The sequence below is a fragment of the Rhamphochromis sp. 'chilingali' genome, assembly GCF_963969265.1.
Source record: "Rhamphochromis sp. 'chilingali' genome assembly, chromosome: 19".
Classification (NCBI taxonomy): Eukaryota; Metazoa; Chordata; class Actinopteri; order Cichliformes; family Cichlidae; genus Rhamphochromis; species Rhamphochromis sp. 'chilingali'.
In genome coordinates, this window is record NC_137946.1 from 14,800,228 (window position 1) to 14,825,861 (window position 25,634).

General features: G+C 41.6%; 1 protein-coding gene across 5 annotated transcripts; it reads left to right on the forward strand.

Moving 5' to 3' along the window:
* Window positions 1–32: 32 nt before the first annotated feature.
* On the forward strand, window positions 33–21,225 carry cxxc5a (CXXC finger protein 5a). 5 transcript variants are annotated; one of them, XM_080866277.1, is made up of 4 exons: window positions 33–354; window positions 8,751–8,853; window positions 8,948–9,760; window positions 19,883–21,225. In XM_080866277.1, the coding sequence occupies exons 3-4, from the start codon at window positions 8,966–8,968 to the stop codon at window positions 19,925–19,927; spliced, it is 840 nt and encodes a 279-aa protein (XP_080722403.1). In that variant the 5' UTR covers window positions 33–354; window positions 8,751–8,853; window positions 8,948–8,965; the 3' UTR covers window positions 19,928–21,225. The 5 variants fall into 5 exon arrangements, with proteins under 5 accessions (XP_080722403.1, XP_080722402.1, XP_080722401.1 ...); XM_080866276.1 differs by having other exon boundaries at window positions 33–350; XM_080866275.1 differs by having other exon boundaries at window positions 35–354; window positions 8,751–9,760.
* Window positions 21,226–25,634: the final 4,409 nt, after the last annotated feature.

Consider the following 25,634-nt stretch of genomic DNA (forward strand, 5'->3'; position numbering starts at 1 on the left):
CCAGGTCGGTTTTTCCGCGAAGCTCCAAAAATCTATGAAATGTGTTTGCATGTTCCTCTCCGCAAGCGGGGATGTAGAGGTGGGATTGCAAGGACCGAGAAAGCTCTGGGAACCCACGCGTTCAGCCTCTGAGAAAGTACGCTTTTCCGAAATAACTGACGGTGAATATTTTTTTTTCTTTTCACATTTACCATTAACAGAGAGGCACTCTGTAGGATTGTGTTCTCGGAGAAGAAGCTTTTTTGCCTCCCCCTGCCCTCTTCTTTTTTTTTGTCACCATTCTGCACGGCAGGCTGAGAGACGGACCGCTCGGACTGTGGGAGCCCTCCCCTCTGCTCGGATCTGCTTTGGTAGGTGCGAATAAAATGGGCCCGTGTTTGCAAATATGCAGATACATAGAAAAGGAGGGAGGAGGGGTTGGATGGAGGGGGGAATCACACTTTGTTGAAGTGTGCTGAAAGTTGGGATGTCATCTTTGTATAGGATCAAGTTATAGCAGGGTGAACCTGGGAGCTTCTGTGTGACTGCAGAGCATATGCTGGTACCGCAGATAGGCTACTGTGCTCAAACAGAGTCCGGGAAGAAGCCAGTTGTTTGGATCTGTTTAGTGATTAAATGATGAAGGGAAAAAAGCTGATGAGTTTAATGTGATAGGTTGAAGGAAATGTTTTACAAGCTTCTCCCAGAAGCCAATGTCAACAGGATTCATCATTTATCTTTATTTAACAAGTCGCCCTCAGCGCCGATACGGATCGCCACACCACCGGAACAAAAAGTCCGCTGGTTTATTGTGAATCAGCTGTTAATGATGCGCGCCAAACTTGACGTTTACACTTAATGAAAGAAATGCCTGGAGTCAGGTCACGCTTATATTTGACATCAGACTGTCAGTTTATGACTGAAACTTTTATTCAGCAGTCACCTCAAACCATTAACCGCAAAACGAATATCACAGTTTCTCACTGAGACCTGAAGAGACTATTGTTTCTTTTTTAAACATATACTATTCTTATATCTCCTAACCCCCCCGTTCTTCTCCGGGCATCATTAGAAAGTTCCCCGGCAGCGTTTCTCGAGCTACCTGCAGATTTTACAGTCAACCCCCCTCCTCCTCTCTTCCTCACCGCCTGCAATCCGCCACCGATGATATCGCAGCTCCAAGTCCTCCATATGCTGGCGAATAATTTGAAGTCACAGTGTGCGCGGCGTGGTTGTTTTTCTCCTCTAACTTTTGTGTGCATTGCCTAATTAGGGAAAATAGAAACGCAGCAGGTTGTGGACAATGGATGAAGCCTTGAGTCTAATTATTGTCACCAGGCTTTTCTAACTCCCCCTGCCTTTTTGTGCGTGTGCGCCCGTGTGCGCACACGCAGGAGGTAGGGGAAATAGAGTGTGTAGCTCACCGTGGACAAATAAAGAGTCCGCAGACAGCGCGTCTGAAAGGGGAGGTAAGGGAGGGAGGGAGTGCATTTGCGTCGCGCATCGCTTGAACGCATTAAGCTTTCTCTCTGGAGGTCTGGAGGTGTAGTCAGCTGCTCCGGAGTTCGTGGGGGGACCAAATGATTCATAACCATGCAGGAAATCACCCCCCCCCCCCACCTCTGTCAAAAAGCTCACCGCGATTACCTGACACGTGCGCAAGCAGTGACGTCAGTGACGGAAACTTACCTAGGAGTTAGCCCACTTCAGATCCCGTGATTTACACACGGACGTGTGCACCTGAAAGTGTCACACAGCTTCGTTTTGTCATCTTTTTGTGATTTTTTTTTTCCAGGTTAGTTGTTTTTTCACTTCAGTTTTTAAATGTGTAAATCAGGGATGATCACTGGATGACGCAAAGTGCCGTAGAGATTCACACCTGGATAATTTCACGGCGCAGCTCCAGAAATAGTGGAAAAGAGAGACGCACACTGGCCCTAAATGCTCTCTTCCTTTCCCCCCATCACCCATTGATCCAACTGGTCAATGACTGAACCAGCCAACCATTCATCCATCAGTCAGCTGGCTGTCACTGTTTTGTGGGCCGGCTTTCATTTATAAACACGGATCTCTTGGTATCCTCTCGCAACAGCTGGTGTGTAATCGGAGAAGAAAAACAGTTTAAAATTGTGTCTTTGAGGTGACAAGCCAGTCAGGTTTTAAGCTGTAACAAGCTGAGAGCAGAATCTGAATGTTAAATGAGCTGTTTATGTTCATACAGCAGTGCTGACAACTAGTCTTCCCTTTTTTATGGCGCTGTTAAAGTGCTACTTCATTCACAAATGATTTTCAAGCCTGAAAGTTTTTTTTTTTTGAGGTTCCAAAAGAACCTGAAAAACTCCACTTGGTTTGTGTGCACCAGATTTTTGCTGATCAGTCATACACCTGACATCATGTGGGCTTTTGAATGGCTTTTACAATACTTTGACACAGTGTTATGGGCAGCTTTGCCTCAGGTAAGATTGGATTGTACTGACCATGTGTGGCCTAGAAGAAAAAAAAAGTTTGACATTTCCAGAAATGTACTTGTTTGCTTTCTTGTCAAGAGTTATGGGGAGACTGATATCATTCACACACACACACACACACACACACACACACACACACACACACACACACACACACACAAAGTCATTTTGCCACTTACTGATGAGAAGGAACCTATGTTATTGATCTTTATTATTTCTTGGTTAGAAAATCATCCTGGTAGATAACATCCACTTTTTTTTTTGAAAAGAACTAATATTTTAAGTCATCAGCTTAAGGTGCAAGTAGGTCACTTTTTGAACCTTTGGACTAAGTTGCCCACTGTTTCCAGTCATTATGCTAAGCTAATAATTTCCTTGCCCTAGGTTCATAATTACCCAACCATGAGGGATATTTTTAGCTATTTCTCAGCAAGAAATACAGTTGATCTGGAACATGTTTAGTTTGACTGTGAATCTAAGGTCACTGATACTGAGCTGTGAATTTAATGAAGATTGTTAATCAGGAATATCTGGATTAAGAAAAAAATCATCTTTACATGACGCCCTGTGTGACAGTGCACAACAGCTTCTCTTTGTATCACACTGTCATGTTTATTACAGTATAAAAGTATAGAGTTCAAATCAGTAGACTGGATCGGCCGATGATGACGAAGCGTGCACCTGGCTCTAATTAATGTCCAGATTTTTGCCGTCTTTTATGATTAAACAGCAACCTTTATAATCACATCAAGCGCCCCGTGTCGTACCTTTACAGGCTAGTAAATATTTTGTCAGCTGCACTAAATGATTTACCGACCACTGAAACCAAAATTTATTCTACACTCATGTATGCTTCCCCAGTTGTGCAAGAAGAGCTTAAAAAGGTGATTCAGTTTTGACTATAACAGTGAGGGTGTATCAAAACCAGCTCAAAAACACACTGATGTACAGTGAGGCTTGTCCTGTTAATCTGAAAGGGGCGACACCGGTAGTTGTCGGACCTTATTGATCATTTTTATTCACACCTTTATCCGTAATTCCTGTGCAGAATGTCGCGTGAAGATAGATTAACAACAAAAAGGAGAAAGAGAGCGACTCGAGAAGACGACAAGCCACATTTTACTCCTCTTTTTTATTCTGAAGGAGCTGGAAAGGAGGAATAAGACTCATTCTGGCGTTAATATGTTACCACCAGTTACAGTGTAGGGGTCATGCCAAGTCACAGAAACTTGTGGTGTAAAGTTTTAATTCATTCCCTCTTAAAGATAACATTTGACCTTAGTATATATCAATAAATCTGTGGTTTGATGTTCATTAGAGGAGGTTATCCCTACTAAGCTGTATAGTCAGAGATCAGCTTTACTAACTTCTGACGCACACCCGGTCATTTTGTTCTGGAAACAGGCTTGAAACGTGCCAGAAACGTGTTCGTTTAGAAAAGAAAAACAGGGGTTATTCCTACTAGCCGTCCATTATGTAAATCACAGCAACAGGCCAATAAAATCACAGGAAGTTGAGCTGTATCGTAGTTACTCAGTAGAAGATGCAGCTGTGGCTCAGCAGACAGTTCACATGAGGACATAAACCTTTTCTGTAAATGATGCGGTGAGGGGATCTGAAGAGCCATGATGCTGGAAGTGGAGGAGGATGATTAGCCAAAGACTATATGCCATGCTCAGGGTTTATGGTGATGGAAAGAGTGTGACTGATAGGGCAGTGAGATGGAAGGCAGATGTGTACACATATAGACACACACATACACACGCACACACAGCAGAGGAGAATGAGTGTGAGTCTTTAGATAGGTGCCCTTGCTGTCATTTCTTAGATAATGTGGTTGACCAAAGTAATAAATGTGCCTCGGTGGGCAACACACATCCTTTAAACATGTGAAATATAAATCTACGTACATGTGTTTGTCATTCTGGGTTGGTTTCCTTAACGTCATCGATTTTTTTTCTCTTTTTTTTGCCATTGCACGCCATCATATCCGAATCGGTTAAAAATTTGTTGAATAATTGATTCCTGTGTTGCAAATCTTAGGACAGCTATTGTCCATTATAATAATTTAACTCATATTTTACTGATTATTCTTCCATAGACATACCAAAAGTTTGCATCACCCAGAGCTAGAATTGTGGTTTTAACCATGCTTCATCGAGGGAGACGATTTAGCTCAAAGCCACGCTTGTCAAAGTGATATTTGAGCTAGAGTACAAAAACAACTTATGCTTACCTACGAATCCCTCTTATTAAATATCGTTAGCCGTTTCCTGAAAGGCGGCTCTGAAGTGTAGTGGTCTACACATTCACATAAAATGTAAAAGATCCCTGGAGGAGACACAAATCCCTTGGAGGTTGAATCGGGAAGGACGTCCAGCATAAAAAATCTGGCAAATCAAATATGTAGAGTGACACCTTGTGATAAAGGAGGAGCTGAAAGTAGCTTACTGAGACTCTAGCATCAACATACTGTATGTGGGTGTTGGGGGATAGGGGTGCTAAGTAGGGCTGCCACAAACGATTATTTTGATAGTCGACTAGTCACCGATTATTTATGCGATTAGTCGACTAATCAGATCATCATCCACTGGACGTAAAACTACAGCTTATTGCACCAGCAGCATATGCTCTTATATAACTATCATTAGCTTACAGCTTTAAGCTTTTAAGGTGCTAACTAAAAATAAAGACAAGATGATAGTTTATTCAATTTTAATGAAATTTGCAGATTGTTTCGGTGAAGTTTAATAAACTCCTTGCTATCTAAAATATAACAGGACAACGGAGTATATTCTCCAGCATCTCACACTTCTGATAATCAGCTGTCTGCTTGACGTTTATTCAGCTGTGTAAAAACTATAACTTTAATCTCAGACAAACCGATTTACTCAGGAACAAATAAAATACTAAAAAAAAAAAAAAAAAAAAAAAGCCAAACAACAACATTTTTAATTTATCTAAGTGACTCATATATATTTAACCTGAGTAGCGAAAGACGGCGGTGGGTTTGAAAACAATTTGCCGGGAGTCCGGTGTTCTCACCGCGCTAGTGACCTAGCCCCCGGCTAGCTATCGAGCTAGTGGGTAACAGACGTCTCCGAAAACGTCGGAGCGCTTTTGAAAATATGTGGTGTCCTGATAAACTGAGCCGATATTTGAGGTTTACACAGCTACATTCTCGGCTGAAAATATGTTAAACGTTTATTTTGTGACCCAGAAAGAATAATAAGAGTAATATTAAAACTAACTAGCTGCCGCCATTGTTGGAAACTGAGCTGGGCCGCGCTATGAATTCTGGGACACAGCTGCTTCTTCTTCTTCTTCGGGGTTTAACGGCAGCTGGCATCCTTGTACATGCAATGCTGCCATCTTCTGTTTCAGTCCGTTATTACACTCTTAAATCCTGCTACTCATTCCTGCGTCTTTTGGGATCTTACAAAGCTTCAAACGACGCGTCGACTATTAAATCAGTCGTCGACGATTTTGATAGTCGACGTAATCGTGACTAGTCGACAAATCGTGGCAGCCCTAGTGCTAAGCAAAGCAAGTCAGAAGTACTCATGAAAGGAATTGTGGTATACTTATTACAACTGAGCTCCTGTTTGAAACAGCCAATGTGTTATCTGAAAGACTTCCCTTTTCTTAAAAAAACAACAAACTAATGGTATCATTGACAGGCCAGTTACTGGAGCTGGTGTTCTGGTTGGGTTGCATCACGAGTGATCAGAAGCCATTTTCATGCGTAATGATTTTCAGCTCGAGGACTCATTTATTCCAGCAATTGAAAATGAGCCAGTTCATTAATTATGTGGGATACTCAAGTCGTTTAGCATATTTACTGTATTTAGAGCACTGTTGAAATAGATCAGCCCTGATTAACCAGGAAACTCTTCAGTTTTACAATAAGCTGTTCATATTTAATTCGGGATCGTGCGTTTAAGTTCTCGCTGAAGAGTCACAACTGACCTCTATCTTCTATCTCTTCAGTGCCATTATTTCATGAAAGCCACAAACCTCCCATGCACTTCTCTGATGAGTTCACGTGCTGTTCGCACACAGCTGAGCAGAGGTAGCGGCAGTGAGGGGATGCTTCTGGGAAACTGGACCTGTAGTGGGCGAAACTGAAACTATGGGGCTGAGGGGCTGCGGCGCTGGCTCTGGTTCGCTGGCGCCACATCCCCCTGAGCTGGTGAGAATGTGGGGGCTGTGCTCTTGCCTTTGAAGCTTTACCTCCCACTAATTCTGGCCTTCCAGTTTCCACACACTGCACAGACACCCCCCCCCCCCCCCCCCCCCCCAATCCTCTTCCCCTCCCTTTCCCTTTGTTTCCCTTATAAGGACTTGCCCGGCCATTTCCTCAGCTTTTCTGTGGGAGGTGGTGTGCTTGTTTGTGAACACGGACAGGTCAGGAGAACAGCGGCGTAGTTTTTTCTCTCTTTTCATAGCAGTCACAGGAGTCTTACACTAAAAGCTTCTAGATGCATGTGTACTCATCCACTTTGTAGTCTGCTGTGAGTGACCCTCCTCATATCTCTTACCTGCCCGTTTGATAATAACACTTTGCCAAATTTTACTGCTCCACAGTTTTGGTCTTTAACAACAAAAAACCCCCCAAAAATGAAGGGATGCTCCGATGAAAAGGACGGTCATGAGAGAAGCCTGGACTTCTGGCGTATTTTTTTATCAGCAGAAACACCTGATATTGAGCTGTGTGAGAAAGTCTAATAACATAGATATTTATTTTCTCCCATATTTTGTACCAAATTGCTGTAAGTTTCAATAAATCCAGTCTTTTCTTAAATGACTAAACTGCAATTGGGTCAATACATGCTATTTGACTTTCACTGCCAGGTTGGTCTTTAAACACACCTGTACTTACATAACAAAGGTAATGATCAATTCTGGAAAGACAACAATCACAGAGAAGTATAAAATAATTTGACAGAAGTCACAACCGTGTTGCACCCAATGCAGATCAACAAGTCGACTTCACCTGAGCACCGTTCCACTGTAGGCAATGATGACGACATGATGATTCTGAGTATATTTTCATATATTTTCAAAGGTCTTCAGAGTATTTAAGGTGAGAATGAAAAAACAAGAAGGTATAATGAACCTTTGAGTTGCAATTTGTGTTGTTTACCAAAGAAATTTCTGTTCTTAGCACAAGTTAATTGGACAATAATGAGATAACAATAAGATTTGGCTCCCTACCTTGTAATTTCTTTTTGTCGCTAACCAATCAGAGAATCTCCAGGGGAGCCGGTGTTTCTTCACCAGCCCAAAACTGCGAGGTTTGATTTTTGTAGTTTGTTAAGAAAAGAATCAGAATTAAAGCTGATTTACTGAGACAAAATTTTGGTCCCTCTCGATGGGTGATTTCTTTCTTTTTTTCTGCCTCAACTAAAAATGAGTTGGCTCTTTTCATCCGAGTTTTAATCCCTGCAGGTATTCATTTATTTATATATTATTAGAAGTGTTATTTATTGTCTCATAAGCTAATTACTATGCATCAAAGCAGCAGAAGTATTGGAAGACCAACACAAATAGTTCACATTTCAATAATTAATTCAATTATTTGCACAATATTACACTATACAACATTAATAAAATAATTTTTCCTGTTAAATTTTGTGCATTTTTATCATGTTTTGCGAGGCCTGGAACAGGATGTGAGGTTTGGTAATTTTCTAATTTATTGATCTTCACCTGATCTCGTGTGAACCTGATGTCTTTAACGTAACAATAAAATTTTTTAATAAAAGCACAAATGATTAAATATAAAATTGTAACGTGAAAAGAGCAGAAGAATCTAAAAGTGTTCACGAGTAAGCCTGAACGAGAAGAGCCACTCAAATCTGTTGTTCTCCTTAAGGAGCTTTATGCTGAGTTTCATCTCATTTCTCTGCTGTGTGGCCTGCAGTGCCGCCGTTTTGGTTTCTGTTAACATCATTTCGTCCACACAAGGAAGCTGGGTTTTTTTGTCTTTTAAAGCAGAAATTCTCTGTGCACTCCCAGTGCAGTACTGAGAAACACACTTAGCTTCTAGCTGGTGAACAGTGCAACATCTAGGATTTGAAGAGATGCAAATCAGACAAAAGGAAAAGTGCGGTGATTGATCAAATGAACTGAAGTCTTACAGTGAAAAAGAAACAGTTGATATGAAATGAAGTGTAAGGTGCTGTTATGTCAATATTGTTTCCCTCCCAACATACTGGTTCTTTGTACTTTTGAGTTGATTTGTGTTTCGGAGAAGTGATCATCAATGCATAACGTACACATTTCTCTCCCTGTCTAAAGTTTCCAGATGGCTCATGGAAGAGCGTGGATGAGGGCTGAGCAGTAGTGGGGACAGAGGGCTTCGAGGCCTGCCTGTCGTCGCCTGGCTGACTGCTCCATCGAGGTGAGGTACCGCTCTCACTGGGGCACAGAACGGACCGAGGAAAGGTCCCTCCTTACTCACCCCTGCCCCCTTTCCACCCTCACCCCCAACCCAGGCACATACGTTCTGGACCATGTCTAGCGGGCTATCGGAGGGTGGCCAGACAGAGGACCTGGAGCGGAGTAGCTGCAAACAGGACTCTCCTGTTATAGAGCGCCGAAACCGCAGTGGCATCATCAGTGAGCCCCTCAGTAAGAGCCTTAAGAACTCCCGCACCCTCTCCCAGTATACAGCAGTCTCCTCTGCCACCACCAATGGACACACAGACAATAGTGAGACTAAGAGCCACCCGGCCAAGCCTCAGCCCACCCCGCAGCCCCAACCCACTGTCTCTGCACTGACAGCAGCCAAGTTGGACCGAACCCTAGAACAGGTTCTGGAAGGACAGAATGGCCTGCTGCACTTTGCCCAGGCAGCAGCACTGCTAAAGCGAGCCGGTATGGAGCACATGCTCCTGCCTGGGGGAATGGGAGTGGGAGTTGGCGGTGGAGACGCAGGCTCGGGGGCTAGCGATTTGGAGGGTACGTCTGTCACGGACGCCGTAGGTGGTCCTGTTGACTTCCCATATGGAGTAGGGGGTGGCTTCCCCTTCAACCCGGGGCTTTTCATCATGACGCCGGCTGGAGTGTTTCTGGCGGACAGCGCGCTGCACATGGCCGGCCTGGCCGAGTACCCAGTGCAGAGCGAGCTGGCCTCTGCTATCAACTCTGGTAAAAAGAAGCGAAAACGTTGTGGGATGTGCCCACCTTGCCGACGGCGGATTAATTGTGAGCAGTGCAGCAGCTGCCGGAATCGAAAAACGGGCCACCAGATCTGCAAGTTTCGCAAATGTGAGGAACTGAAGAAGAAGCCCTCTGCTGCTCTGGAGGTAAGACAGTGTTTGTTATGATGTGCCATTGCTTTAGGAGGCCCTTCTGATGCAAAAGGTCACTAAAAAGCTATTTGGATGCATTTACCATTCATTATCTGTAAAGGTAAAGAAATATGAGCCACACAGTTGTAATTATTGGCTTTAAGATTTGTAGCTGGGAAGTTAGCAGGGAAAATCCCAAAACCTTTGTAAAAGTTGCCACAAAGACTTTTAAACTTTACAAACAAATCTGAGAATCACACTGGAAGGCACAAATGAGATTCATACCTGAATGTCCTTGCCCTTTAATGTGGCTAGTACAGGGAGGCTTTTTGGTGGGGTGATGGCTCCACAAGCAGGAAAATGACAGGTGGTGAAGAGTGCGGTGGGTAAGTTCATGCCATGGGGTGTCTTTAATCTGTTCACCATAACTAACAAGCGCTGTGTCCACATTTCTTTACTGGAAGACTGATTCACCGGCTAAAAAACAAGCATGTCATTTTAAAATGATGCGACTTAATGTAGTTCCCTTTACTAGAGCACTTTGGATTTGATCCCATATAAAACTGCCTTGTGTGTTCCTCTGTTTAACTGCCAGGAAATGCAAATAAAATGGTGTGTGTGGAGGCAGAGTGGAAGTAATTGTGAATATGTGTACAGTATGCATGTAAGCATACATGTGTGGGCATTTTTGCGTATGTGTACACATGTAACAAGGTCCATCTGGCTACAGAGCTGTCATCTGGAGCACCAGGTGTCAGCGTGGCACATGCACCCCCACCTAACCCCCATCTCCTCCCCCCGCCACTGTCCTTCGCCGCCACTGTCCTTCTCTCCTGTGACACTCCTGTTCATCTAAATGGCACTCTGAACTTCCTGTCTGCTTCCGCCGTCACACTCAGCGGCCTAACTAACTCTGGCTGCAGTGACAGAATGACCAATCATGAAATCCATCTGAGCAGATGTTCCATCTCAAAGGAAATAAACTTTTGCGATCAATGCCTAATAGTGTCGCTTTGCCGTTACATAATGAATTGACAGATATGTAACCCTGTGAACCAGCGGAGAGGCCGCTGGTGTAATTGACACAAACTGGATCTATGATTCCAACTGGTTTTAGCTTTACCACTTTCGCTTTCTGATGTTGATTGAAGGTGACAGCTTGACCTCATCCTAGCAGGCTAAAGGTGTTCAGTCTCCACATTCTGACTTTGACCATCCAAAGTCAAACTTGATAGCATGTTCACTGGACACTTTGAGTAATGCAGACATTTTTTAGCTTGTGTGTACACTTTAATGTGACGTTAGAAAGGGATTAGCTTAGTTTAGCTTGATTAATGTAGGTTAATATAGCTCTTTAGCCCTTTAAGATTATGTCTTGCTAAGCAACCAACATTATAATGTATAAGTAATATATAAAAATATATATATATAAAAAAGTGCATAGAATCAAATTCTATTAACATCATCTTTACATTGTACTACATTCATAAACTGTGCTTTAGTATTCTTTAAAATGTCTTTACTGACAAATAATTTAAAGTCTTGCACTACATTCATTGTTCCTATATGATGGATGTGAATTAAACTTTTGCATACAGTGCATTTATTACCACTTTGAAATAATTGCACGAGGGGGTAATGTAACTTTTGTCCAGTATCTTGATCATTTTCTGGAAACAGTCGTTACTGACTGTGTTTAGTGGACACACATCTATGGCCAAAGTCAGACATTTGGTGATTTCAGTGCATCTCCGTGAGCTGGATATGTTGACACATCGTTGCGGTTGCCTTTCACAGACATCTGAACTGATGCTATACGATTTATGTTAGCAGCAACAATACGTTGTTTTTCTTGGTTTTAATTATATGCATTAAACGCTGCAGTTTGTGGTGGCTTCTCAGGCGCTTCAATAAGTTTGTTGTGTTTCTTTATGGGGCAGACACACAGCGCTCTGTGCATGTGATTTCTTCCTAGTAAACATCACTTTTGCTAAACCCAAAAGGATTTCCAGAAAACGGCCTGCTGGACGTTTGAGGTTTTTTCCCTGTTGTTTATCTGTTTTCGTGCACTGCTACTCGTCCAGACTAGTCCAGGTAACTTCAAGCGACGTGGTGCAGGGAACATCTGTGATTGGCACGTGTTGAGCGCTGATAATATTGCTCAGTCACGCTCATTGAATGGTGGGAAGACAGAACTGTGATCAAGATTACAATTGGATTGATTGTGTGGCCCTAATTTTGTCTGTCTAAAGCAAAGGATGAACTCATGAATCTTTTTTTTCTTCATTCTTCCCCCTTAAGTCTGCACAGAGAGGTACTACTACTACTTATTTCCTATTTCAGGGCATCACAGCCAGTAATGCTGTCTCTGTCTAATGAGCTCAGTCTAACCAAGTGCTTTTTATTATAGCCATGATATAGAAATACCTAAAAAAAAAAAGGAGAGAAGAAGAAGATCAGAAGAGTTCGTCCATAACAAGGTGGAAACCTCCCCAAATCCTATCCATTGCAATGCTCGTCAGCACGTCAGACTGAAAAAGGGCTTCTACTGTATGTGTAATTTTAAAGAATAGTGACTCAGCATTGATTTGATCTTATTTATCCTTAGAGGACTAACTGATTCTGTCAGAGTGGAGGTTGTGCCTGGTTTGACTGACTTGGAGCTGGAATTTGTAGTTTGACAGCATCCTTGGCAATAGTTTTTATGCAGCGTGTAAATAAATGTAAAAAAGAAAAATAACTGGCAACATTAAAAAGTTTACAGAAATGCTAATGGAGTAAAAACCTTTTACAAACACGCCATAACTTATTACTGGCCCTTCTGTGAGCTGAAAGTGTGAAACTAACCTGGTCAGACACGACCATTGTTAGGGGAAAACAGCCAGATGTTCCCTGATGCTGAAAATCAGACTGATCTGTATGAATATTATCATTTTGCTTTTGCCTCTCGCATTGTTCAGATTCAAATTGATGAGAAGATCCATTTGTCTTTGTCGATGATTCACCGAAAATGGTGAAATGTGTCAGCTTGCTATGTAGGTGGTGCGGCTCAATGTCTCTTAGAGAAAAGGATTTAATTTTAATTTATGATTTGCAATTGATGTTGTCATGGCAGTTAGCCTAACACCAGTTGTTCACACCGCGGATGCCAAACCCGAGGGGATTGGAATAATCACGGTAGTTGACGGAAGTCGTGTTGTTTGGAAGGGCGCAGACCGCTGATGTTCCTAGTGACCACCTCACATAAACCTGTCAAAGCTTTAAGTAGAATCGCACTGACTTCAGTAATTACTTGCAACTAATTTATTTAATAACCCTGTCAAACTGTTTCCCCTGTTTTTTCTGACCAGATATGGGGAGGCTAATCTTTTATTGCCGCTTAATTAAATGTGAAAAATAATACAGCAATACAAGAATAATGAATATTGTCAGCGTCGCCTATTACATCATCTCACGATAGCATCTGCAGAGCAGCGTAGTTGACCAGAGCACGCCGTGTGCTTTCAAAGTCAAGCATTGCCTGACCTAATCCATTAGTAGCTGGAGTAAACATGAAATGTTGTCACTTTTCACTTCACTGAATATGCCACAATAAAGTTGGCCGGTACATCAGATATTAAATAGAACAACAAGTGCTTTGTTGTTGTGCAACAGATGAAGTCTGACTTCTGTTGAACAATGCTGCAGTGCCTCCTTGGATGTGTGAATATTCCTGCAGATCCACAGATGCAGCAAGGCTACATTTGGGAAAAGGTGGGAAACGTTCATGATAAGGTGACTGGCAGTCTAACAAACTCACATTTTTTTTAGGTAATCCCTCTGATGCTGCTTTATAAACCTAGTGGTCTTATTAATTCAAAGAGGTCCGTGAGCTGTTACGCCTTTACCCTGAATGTTATTTGATATCTTTTCCCTTGGAGCAGAGCTCTGCCAGTACTACAAAAGTTTCATTTTTGTCTGTCTTTGTTCTTAAGCCTGCAGATCTTGTTTAGCAGGTGATGAGATCACAGATCAAAGCCCGAACTGCACTGTCAGAGTGTGATGTCATCAGTACATCACACTCTGAGACTGAGATTCACGAAGGGGAAATCATGTCAGAAGAAAGAGCAGAGACTCAGCGTAATTCACTAATGTCTGTACCGCCTAGATGCTGTGAAAATGTGTTTCACGCAGTATTTATTTAGTTTTTAAACACGGGCTTTAGAAGAGAACTTCCTACTTTCCATTAATGCATATTCAGGGCAACTTGGGAAGCACCTGCGCCAGAACAGAAGATCCTCCTGGCTTTCACAGTCCACAGTGAGCTGCAGTGAGCCTTAGCTGTAGCTCAGACAGCCCCTAAGTGTCACATTTCCTTCCAATCAAAGATAGTGCAGCACATCCCCGTCTGCTGTGGCTTTAATACTCGGCGCACAGTTTCTAAAGGAGCATTATGTCTTATTTAACACGTTGCGCGGTCAGTTTATCAGATGGTTTTGACTGTTTTTTCAGCTCGTCTATGTGTGCGCGCAGCTGCAGCTAGAAAAGACTGGCAGAAATATCCTGGCTTCGCTTCCCTGAATTTGCATTGAAAGGTTTTACTTCTCGTGTTTGTACCGAGCCTATGAGCGTATACACGTCGGTACACAAGTGCAGTCCAGCAGCAGTGTGCTTATTTTAAGGGTGTTGACGGTTTCCATTGAAAGCTCATGGCAGCTCAAAGAGGAGCGTAAAATTGGCAAGTGAGGGGGAGTCAGTATGCTGAGGCCTTTGCCACCTCATAGCTCACTGGCTGAAGGTGTCTGGATTTATTCTGGGAATGTTACATTTGATAGAAATAAGTGGGAAGGCAGTTCCTTTCTGTGCTATGTCTGAATACCCTCAAGTGATGTAAGTCTCAGCGATGCTGTTTGGCATAAAAAAAGTAAAAGGAAAGCCGGGGTTAGGAAGTGTACTTTGTTTTTACTTGAATGTCATTGTGTGCTTGGGATGTACTGTACTGGAGTGTCGGGACTACTTAAAAGATAAGACCAGCTGTTTTTTATGTTGTTGTTTTTGTCTACTCATAGAAGAGCCTGTTCTGTTATGAAATTCAGTGGTTGTGTGCTTCAGATGCAGCTAACACCTAAACATACAAGTGTTTTCCATTGGGAGCCACTTTGCCAGTATCAGACGCTGATATGGGAGTAGCATATTCCCTCATGGTCTTTCCCGGCTCCCAGACACTGTACATCAGGCAGTCAGGACAGCAGCGACTCACACAAAGTGACAGGCATGCAGACTGACACAGAGACACATGGGTGTGTGGGCAAGTTGCTGGGCGGGCAGAGGGACAAGTCAGAGTGGACAGTCAAGGGAGAGTTAGGTACAACGAGAGAGACGAGGTTTTCAGGCAGCCAAGGTGTCGTACTCACTGCTGCTATAAGCGAAAAGGACCCATGAGGCCCCGGGGGGCAAAAAAAAAAATCTTGAATTTCACAGAATATCCCAGTTACTGCAACTTTAAGCCACATTTATTTTCCCTGAACTGCAGCATTCTCTTTCACTTTAACTTCACAATACAACTACCTGACTGACTAAAGGGCAATAACCCAACCAATAGGCTGGCTTCTTTCATACTTAAAAAAAATGGTCTGATTGCCTTGTAGGCTGTATTTAACATTTTATTAAGTCAATCTATAATATTGCTTCTGCTGTAGCATTTCCCACTGAGTATTCTTTTAATATAAGATATAAAAGGTAGATTTAATCAATGCGGCGTAGTATTGTGTGCATCCATTGCTATAATCAGTCTAAAAAAAACAATAGAGATGTCTGGTCGGGCTACAGAGGACGGACGTCTAAATTGATGGTTTTGCAGTCAGATCTCTATAAATATTGTTGAAATTGTGCACATCGCATACAGAAAAAAATCTGACACTTTATAACTTGATGTTTGTCTAATATTTGGTCTAACTCGCGATGAATGATCAGTACTTCTGTGGTTGTAGTCGACTGTAAATGTAAATTAGCCATGGCTGATATCTCCGAAGGGCCCGTAGTAATAGAGGTAATGTTGCCTTGCTTACATCAATGTCCAGCTCAGAAATTTAAATACAGTAGTGTTAAATATTTTTAAAGTAAATGCTGGCTGGTTAAAACAATTTTAAGACATATATGTTATACACAACAACACAACAAAATCTTCAGGTGTCGAACAGATGAATATTATTGTTTAGAAACACTGTTGAAAGAGCTACAATACGTAGAGGCCTCTAAAAATCTTTCAGTTTAAACGCAGCTTTAAGATAGATGTCCATGTGTCTTTTGATCTGGGATTAATGGCCGTGGGTCTGATGGGTTAAAGTTAAGATGAACGTTGAAGTCAAACGTTAGATGATGAGTAGAAAAGTAATCTGCACCTATTTTGCAACAAAAGGCAATTTAACCACGGTACTTTGGACCGGGTAACATTTACATATCATTTTCAACAAACCACAGGTGTGAACTGCATCAAAGGATTCACGCACAAGATTAAGATATAAATCGTGGTATCTGCAAATCTCTCCTGCGCCACCTCATGAGCTGCTCGGCTTACTACGAGACATGATTGTTTTGGAGCAGGGGTGCCCAATCCCGGTCCTCGAGAGCTACCGTCCTGCAGCTTTTAGATGCATCCCTACTCCAACACAGCTGAATCAAATGGTTTGATTACCTCTTCAGCATGCCATCGTGTTTGGCAAAGGCCTGATAACAAGCCATTCATTTGATTCAGCTGTGTTGGAGTAGGGATGCATCTAAAAGCTGCAGGATAGTTTGCGGGAGTCCCCTGGGCTTTTTTACATACTTGCAGGATCCAACCATGAGAGTGGTGCACATTTTCATATGTAGCACAAACCTGAGAAAATATTTGATAAATTAGTCTGCCCCAGACATGGAGGCAGGATGGATGAGGATCTAATAATAAATATGACACTGTGTAGTCACAGAGCACACAGCTGTTAGCTACAGTTAAACTGCAATCCTCAGTAAAGGTTTGATGTGTTTACTGAACTCTAGTAAAGTGTCTTTGAAGGCATCGCTAATAAAACAAAATTAACTATTAAAATGACAGAATAACAGTTTAACTGAAGTTAGCAACTCCATATTCCATGTCTGAAGAAGACTTTGGTCACATTATACAATTAATAAGTAACTGAGATGATAATCAGCAGACAAATCAATGAAGACAACAACTGATTATGTCAGTGCATGTGTATGGTTTAATAATAAATAATAAATTCAAGGCCTTTGGGTTGATAGATCAGATTGTGTTTGTGTAATTACTCCGGTCCTGGCTGCGAGATGTGTTTAGTGGTCAAGTAAGAGGAATCGTATCAAATGTATTTACAATCAATCACAATCGACTCTTGGAAGAGAGCGCTTGCTTAGGAAAATGCATCATCGCCTCAGCCAGACAAACAGTGACTCTTTATGCCAGCTGGAGGTCATTCGCGGTTTTTGACTCAGTTGTTTTAAAGGTTCTTTTCTTTTCTGGTCATTGTGAGCTACAGACGCTGCAACATCCCACATGTGCAATTGTGTGCAGAGATGCTTTGTGTTTCGTTCCTTTTTTTTTTTTGTGGGTGTCTGTGAAAAAGTAGTGAAAACTGTTGATGATAAAGCAATGAGAACAATAGCCAGAACATTCACCGGTGCCCTGGGGCCAAAACATGATTTCATGATAGGTTAAACTGGTTTCCGGGGATCAGTAACAGATAACAATAAGCAGCGTAACCTGAGCTCTCTTAAAAAAAACATTAATTTCATTTGACTTTTGTGGTATAGTCCACACCGGTAAGACAAATGTGCATGCATTGTTCGAAAAAACACATCCATAGATTTTTAGTGATTGGCCACTTCACACCCACAGATCCCATCTGTTTGAACCTTTGCAATCAGTGTTGGTGAAAAAGGGGGTTTCTATTCCTGAAACGCTGCCATTTTTCCATTGATTGCACATGTTTAATAATGAGGAAAAACGGCGTTTACAGTTCGGTCGAGGGATGTGTTGTTTTTCCCTCCGCACACATTACGTCATGGTCAGTCTAGCCCCTACCAGATTTTTGACATCTGCGACAGTGCCAGATGTTGCTGTGTCCTCTGTCTGTCTTCTTAACAGCTGAGTACCACCACAGAAAGGTCATCACAGAGATGGATGAGAGGCTAGCACACTTTAACACACGGATCATCAAATCATCTTAGATGTACATTGGCTGTTAACCTCTGGGTTTGTGGATTGTATTAATATTCATTTGAGCCAAAAAGGATTTGCTGACAGGATCAACTGAAAGCTGTAGGGAAAATTTAGGCTATACCCAATTCAAACCTGCATCCGTAAACATGAGAAGTTGAGACGTTGAGAGGCAGAGCTACGAGCAGCGCCGTAATATTCTGTCAGATTATTCCTGTTTGAGTCAACATCACAAATAAAGCACAGTGTGGGTTATATTTGGCTGGGACCACCAGAATAATTACCTTGTTTGAATTCTTTTTACCCAAGCAAAAGTGTTTTATTTTTGTCAGCGGGAGTTAACTTTCAAAATGAAAGTACACGAAACCTGTGGAGCACGAACCCTGCTGTCATTCAGTTTCATGTCCAGATATGAACAATAGCAGTCAAAAGAACACTGTACTGCTGATTCAAGGGTAGAGGAATGGTTTAAGTGGGCCTGAAAAGTAATTAGAGCTGGCATTGTGTCTGGTTTCAAACAAGCTTCTTGAACTAATGGGCCATTTGCTGCCGAGCTGCCTTTGTTGAAAAACTTGTAATTTCACTGCAGCTGTGAAAAAGAGCTGCACAACAGTTTACCGGAAAAAAAAATCAAGTCTGATTATGTTCAGGTTACAAATAATTTTTAAATTTGAATTTCATTAGAATCGAAAAAAATTGTTCTGAGGGGAACTATAAATATGAGGCCGGTACACACCCTTAGTGCATCTTTTGTTTACTTTTCCGTGTCATCACGAGCACGTGTGTTTTTGTGTTTGCACTCGCAGTATGCATGATTCCTTATGAAACCTTCTGCTGTTGAGTACTGATGGAGAAGTGGAAATGAATCCAGCGTTTATGAGAATTTTAGTTCAACGGTCTCGCTGTTTGGTGCGATTTCGGGGGTGTATTGTGAGTGTCGGTTAACGTGCCGCTGTGTGTGGAGGTGTGTGACTGTACTTGAATACATATTGGTTCGGTGCGAGAGTGTGTGTGGGTGCATAAATGTTTCCCGAGCTCCTCCTGCCTCGCTCCAGGCAGAGCCGGCCTAAAGGAAGAATCCGTGCTGCAGAATTGAGTTGCACTTTACAGGACGCCAGCCGTGCTGCGGCTCCAGGGACCCGAGCTGCTCTCTATCTCCCGACTGGCAGGCTGCTGCTGAGCCCTGCAGCTGCATGCATGTGTGCCACTCCTGCTCAGTTCAATCAGGCACACAGATAACCACAGCGAGCGAGAGAGAGAGTGAAGGGGTGGGGGAGACGGGAAACGGCATCATCATTGATGATGGTGTGGGAGAGCAACGCGTGTGGTGGCTAAATAATAAATGTGGCATATTGGGTTTTGTGTGAAGCCAGGACTGAAGCCTGTTCCTGTGGTGCTGCCGAGGATAAAGATGTGAAGATTTCAGACCTAGTCATCCAGGGGTGGGGGATGGAAGTGGTGGACGACTGATTAGCTGCTAAACTTAATTTACATTAATCATTCCAGTCGATTGTCAATTGGAAATACTTCACCTTCATCTCAAGTTTTTTGTTTTTTGTCCTCGTCTTTTGTATGACTGGTGTGAGATTGCTAATTGAATCTCAACAAGTTGTCACACTATGGCCTCTGGTAGCAAACAATTTTACTTCATGCATTAAGCAATCACTGTTTCATTAACTAATCACTGGTTGGTGCCCAAAAATGAGGCAGAGGAACTCTCTGTTAACTGGAGGGAAACATTAGACACGCCTCGATTTTCAAGTTTCGAAAAATGTTTAGCAGTTAAGTGGTGGACTTGACATTATCTTTGCAATGCCAAATAGAATGTGTTGCTTTTCATTAACAACTACACCCGCATCTTCTCTCTGCTCTTCCCCTATCTGCTCCTCTCCTCTCCCATCCCCTTCCCCCCTTTTTCCTCCCTCTTTGTCTTCTGTTTCTCCAAGAAGGTGATGCTTCCTACAGGAGCGGCGTTCCGGTGGTTCCAGTAGGACTCCTCCTCCTCCTCCGCTCCCTACCCAAAGCTCTGCCATGAAGTGCAATGCCAACTCCTGGATTGTCTCCGGAACAGACACTGGCTAATAAACAAGCTAGCAACAAATAAAATTATAGAAAAAACCCCAACAAAAAACAAAAAAACTAAACTAATAAAAGCAGAAAAAAAGAGGAAAAAAATCAGCCGGATAATGGATGCACCTACTTATTCCTTGAACCAAAAATGAAAACGTAAAGAAAAGCATCTATGGCAACTTTCATTCCCTTTTCTATGTTTCCATTTTGGTACCTTTTGTCCTTATCCCAGCAGGTTTTTTCTGTCGCTTAAACATGGAACTGCTCATTGCCAGAAACAGAAATGACGGACTGAGTGTGGACAATCAACTAATTTCTGTGTTTGGTGTTAATGTTGTTCATGTGTGGAAAGATAAAGTACTTGTGTAGAGAATGTAAATTTACAGCTATATTTTAAAAACTAGTGGCTAATGGTAAACATTATTGTAATTCTTCACCATTATGTTACTCAAAGCCCTCGTCTTCTTTATGATTTCATTTTACTTTCCAGAAAGATTTAAGTGGTTGTCCTTTGACAGTCAAGAAAATGTTTCAAATTGTGGTGCTGTCCATTTTGGATTGTAATGAAACTTTTAAAAAAAAAGAAAGAAAAAAAAGTCATGTTAATGGGCAGATCACCTGAGATTCTTCGCTGGCTTGAAGATGTTGTTCGCCAGAGCCGTCACTACTGTAATCTCCTCAATCAGCCCTCCTCTGCATTTCCAAACTGTTCCTTTAGTGAAACTGGCAGCCTTGTTACTGTGGCCCTACTGAGCATGTGCCAATACTGCTCAGGGCAAAAGCACTAAGAGACAGCACTTGCTCTGAGTCTACCCTACTGAAAGCACTGGGACAAGCATTTTTTTTAAATTTATTTGTTTATTTGTCATATTTTTATGATTTAGTTATGTTGCTGGGTAGCTACAGCTTTTAAAAATAACCAATCTTTGTATTTGTTTAGAAAATTGGACTGGTTTTGTGAATAAAAAGGAATGCATGTATTCGTGTCAAAATTTACAAATCTGATGTTTGTCTACTTGTCTATTTGCATGTTTTTTTTAACAGCTGATTTTAAAAAAATGGTTGGACTGACAAAATAAATATTAAGGATACATTTTCCACAAATTAGAAGGAAAAAAAAGTTTCCTTTTCTTTTACAATTGGACGCTGCAGCATAATTTTGACTCAAACACAGCTCATTAAAGTAAATCAGGTGGTGGTATGAATCGCTAAGATGTTCTTGGGTTGACTGAGATCTCTTTTTTACTGCCTATGTAATACACTATATGGACAAAAGTACTGGGAAATCTACACATGAACCCTACAGGAGCAGCTAGGCCATAAAGGCGCGTGTCATGAAGCTCCCGGCACACAGTGTTTGTGCTGATGTTAAACCCAGAAGAGATTTGGAGCTCTGAAGTTATTGAACCAGCAGATCATTGGTGACTTTTACCTACTTTACTTCTTACACTTTATACTTTTATATCAATATTTTTGCCCATATAGTGTATCTGCCTACAGTGGAACAATGGACCCTTGCTATGCTAAAATGTAACCAAAATGATTTAAATAATGTTTGAATAAGATCTTTTTGTTTGCAGTTTTTCTTCAAATTGCATGAAACCTCTTGAAGCTCCACGTAAATGTTTTTTTTTTAATTCTTCGAGGATTTTTCTTTCTCAACAAGATGTTTGTGACATTTGCCCAACTTCTTGATATTTATAGTCCGAAAACACATGCAGAAGTTTTGAAAATTGATGATATTTGTGGATGAATGATTGCAAGCTCCGTGTCCAGAGCTATTTAGGCTGTGGTGCTTAACGCTGATAGTATCATGTGTACACAGAGTTTAAAAGTTTGGATCACAGCACTTCCATGTTAGTCCTTTATTTATTTATCCAGGTAAAAATCTCATTGAGATTGAAAATCTCATTTCCAAGAGAGACCATGTAGTTCACAATGTACTCTGCATACATCCAGTATGTGAATTTAAACACACTAGTGTCATCTTAAATTTAATGCAGCAAGTTGTGCACTTTCTGAGAATTGTTCCGCTAGCATTTTCCTGTAATACATAAGTCACTGTCTATTTGTTTGCCTGCCAACTCCTCTATACACAGTTGGAGTTGAGCAACTTGGCACACAGGTACTTCTTAGGCCCGTGAAGGTTCTTATCTATATCAGATATTATGATGTCATCACATTGCCTAGTAACCACCTACCAATAGGCAAAATTGACCCATTTGTAGCATTTATGCACCTGTAACACCATACAAAACCATCATATGATTTTAATTTCTCTAAAGTAACATCTATCAACAAAACCTTTATTATGAAGGGTATATCATGATCACATGTTGCCTTGCAACAACCTGTCGCATGGACATTTTTATTGAAAATTTACAAGTTGTCAAATATGTGTGTGTGTTTTGAATTTCGATTAGAGGGTGTAGTGCTTTGATCAGGTAAGGCTAAAAGCGGTATCCAGAGACTGTCTGTCTCCAGTGCACAGCTATCTACTAATTAATGTTAAATAACAATCCAATAAAATCCAAGCAGACTCTCCAAAACTGGAGCACAGATTTCTTGGATGGGCTGTACCTCACAGCGAGCCATATTATTTGGCAGATAATTCCTTTAAAACTCCTTTAAAAGTCACCAACACCACAAACTCGTCTGAGAGGTCTGGTTCTGTGACTCAAATTAGTGAAGTAGAAGCCCAGTGGAAAGCTTCCTGTGTCAACACCCGTCCCTCAGCCAACGTGGTCTAACTTTTAGGATAAAATAAGATGTAAACAGCTTACAGAGAATTTGTTTTATATCAGGCTGTGAAGATGGTGAACACATAAATCTACGGGGATTGACTTGCTTTTTGAGTAAGCCTCAAGTGGCCACTCCAGGAACTGCAAGATTATGAAGCTTCCACGTTGGCTTTCGTTTCCAGCCCCAGAGGCTGGCTCTTGGTGTGAACACACTTATGCACTAAAGATAGCGAGAATAACGATGGAAGCATGCGAGACTCTGAGACTCATCTACGGATACGAGAAGGCAGAGCTGATCACATTGGTCTTAGTGTAATTACTGAGTTGATTTCCATTCCCTGCTATGCAATGATTCTGTGATTAATTTAGTTTTACAGCTTCATACTCACTATCTCTTATCCAGGTGGGGAAGTAGATACAGACAGCCAAAGTGCGGAGTGTTTTTAATTAGAAAATATCCGTGGTGGAAGGCCCAGTATGGTGGGCTTGTGTATGAGCTTGTGATCAGCTTGGTGAGCAGAGACTTGGAGAGCATAGCTATATTCCCAGCTTCCCCCCCGGTGACAGTGCTGGGCTAGTGCCATCGCCATGGCGATGGGGGGAGTGTGTGTATGTGTGTGTGTGTCTGGGGGTGGTGGCTGAGGCCTTTCATTATTAATGTGCACCGCGGCGTCCTTACCTCCTCTGAGCCCGCACAGCTCACTGCCTGACCTGCCATCCAAGGGAGAGGGAGTGGGGAGGGGGGACTGAGAAGGCAGAGATAAAGAAAGAGAAGTGAGCCAGAGAGAAAGAAAGAGACAGCACGACGTGTGTACAGGGTGCAAGCGTCTGAGTGTAACGTAGAAACTGGATTTTACATTTAGCAGATTTCAGATTAACATCTTTTCACTGTGAGTGCTGAGGTTCTGGGTGTGGTTGCAGGTGACAGCGGCTCCTGCCTGCTGAGTTGTAGCAGCCCAAGGGTTGGGGTGAGAGGGTCATGTGGTGGAGGTTGCGGTTGTCTCCATACAGAGGGGTGTACGGCTGGTGAGCAGGCCTGTCACATTGGGAAAATCCTGGAATCTTATCACCGCCTCACAGACACTGAGCCGCACTGATCTACTCACCCTTGTTGCCAGCAGACATGCCCTTCCCCCATCCAAATGCCCCTGCACAGGCTGGCCCCTTCTCAGCTCAGTCGCCACCTTCTTCGAACGGGGAGATAGCAGCGACTGATGCAGTCCAATTGTTGAGGAGGGGAGGAATGTTGCTTGTAATATGTGACTAACAGGAAGAAAAACACAAGCTCCTCAAGTAAGTACAAGGCGCAACCCTGGTTTTAGTAATTGACCGAATGTAAGTCAAGTCACGGTAAAAAGCAGAATGAGGTACAAGAGGCTATTTAAAGATACATATGTCTTTAAAGTTGTTTTTTAAAGCATAATCTCACCAAACAACATTGTTGTTTTAGAGCTGTGGTGTAAAAAAACAACATTAGCCTTCATAAAAAATAGTCAATATGATGCCTCATTAATTGGACTATTTCTATATTCTCTTAATGTAATGTAGGAGGACTGTAAACGGTTTTAATAAAGCGATTCTATCTTAGGCTATTTATCTGTTTCAGCGTATTGCAGGAACGTGGATGAAAGATTGGTCTCATGGTAGACCATTTCTTTGTCTCACTGCATGCTCTGCAGAACAGTTACAGCAGCAACAAAGGTCATTTATGATACTGTTCTAGCTGTGTTAGAACTTGTATCTCCAACCTTACAAAATATTCAGTGACTTTTCACATATTAATATTAAATTTGTTCACTGGAAAAAATGATCCCGTGTGTTAGATGCTCCCAAAACATTTTTTTCCTCTTACTCGAACTGTTGATTGCTATTGAAAAAAATTGAATTAAATTCAGATGTAATTATATATTGCCAGGTCACAACAACAACAACAACAACAACAACAACAACAACAACACTCCCTCAAGATCCTTTTTACTTGTAAAGGTAAAGAAAAAATAGTCTTCAGAGAGTTTTCTCTGTGATTCTTCTGCTTAGGACATTCAGTTTAAAGACTGTGCACGCCTTTTTGTTAAATCCTCAAAAAAAGCTCCCCTCTGAGTCTTTTACTACACAACCATTTTTAATATAGTTATGATTAGGTTATATTAGTAAATAAACTAACTTACTAAGTTAAATCGATTCTTCACTTGTGTGAAAACATGTACAATAATAAAAACCTTGTATAAAATTCTACCTTTGCATTGATGCACCTGATTCAAGTAGAAATCTGATGAAGCTGATGTTTGTTTCTCCAGTGCTGCCTCATGAACTTAGTGATAATGCTAACATATGTATGTGCTAATATATATCCGTACTCAAGGAACAAATTCATGATGAAGGAAGCAATGCATGATTACAGTTTAATCTTGAAACCCTCGGTCATAGATCAGAGCAGACTACAGCTATGGTGAAATTAATCAAAGTGATATTATGTCAACCAGCTGAAGCTCCAGTTATTAAATGTGAGTCTGGGTGTTTTCTAATTATCTGTCTCCACTGTCTTATTATTTTTACTAGAGGTCTATTAAAGATATAACATACAGGCTTAATGGTAACACTGAAAGCTATGACATGACTCATAAAGAAACTATTTCAGGTATTTAGATGACATTTGGGTCTTAAGGCCCATCCACCACCATCCCATTTGAGCTGTTGCTCATATTTGTACTGAAGAATAACAAAAACTGTCAACAAAAGAAGGAAAAGTACAGTTAATATATTTTATACTTAGTTTTTTTCTTCATCATGCTTCTTTTAAAAAAGATTATTATGTACATGCAGTAGTAAGTAATAATCAAGTCACCAAAGACAATGAAGCAATAACACAGAAAAAACCTTCGTGAAC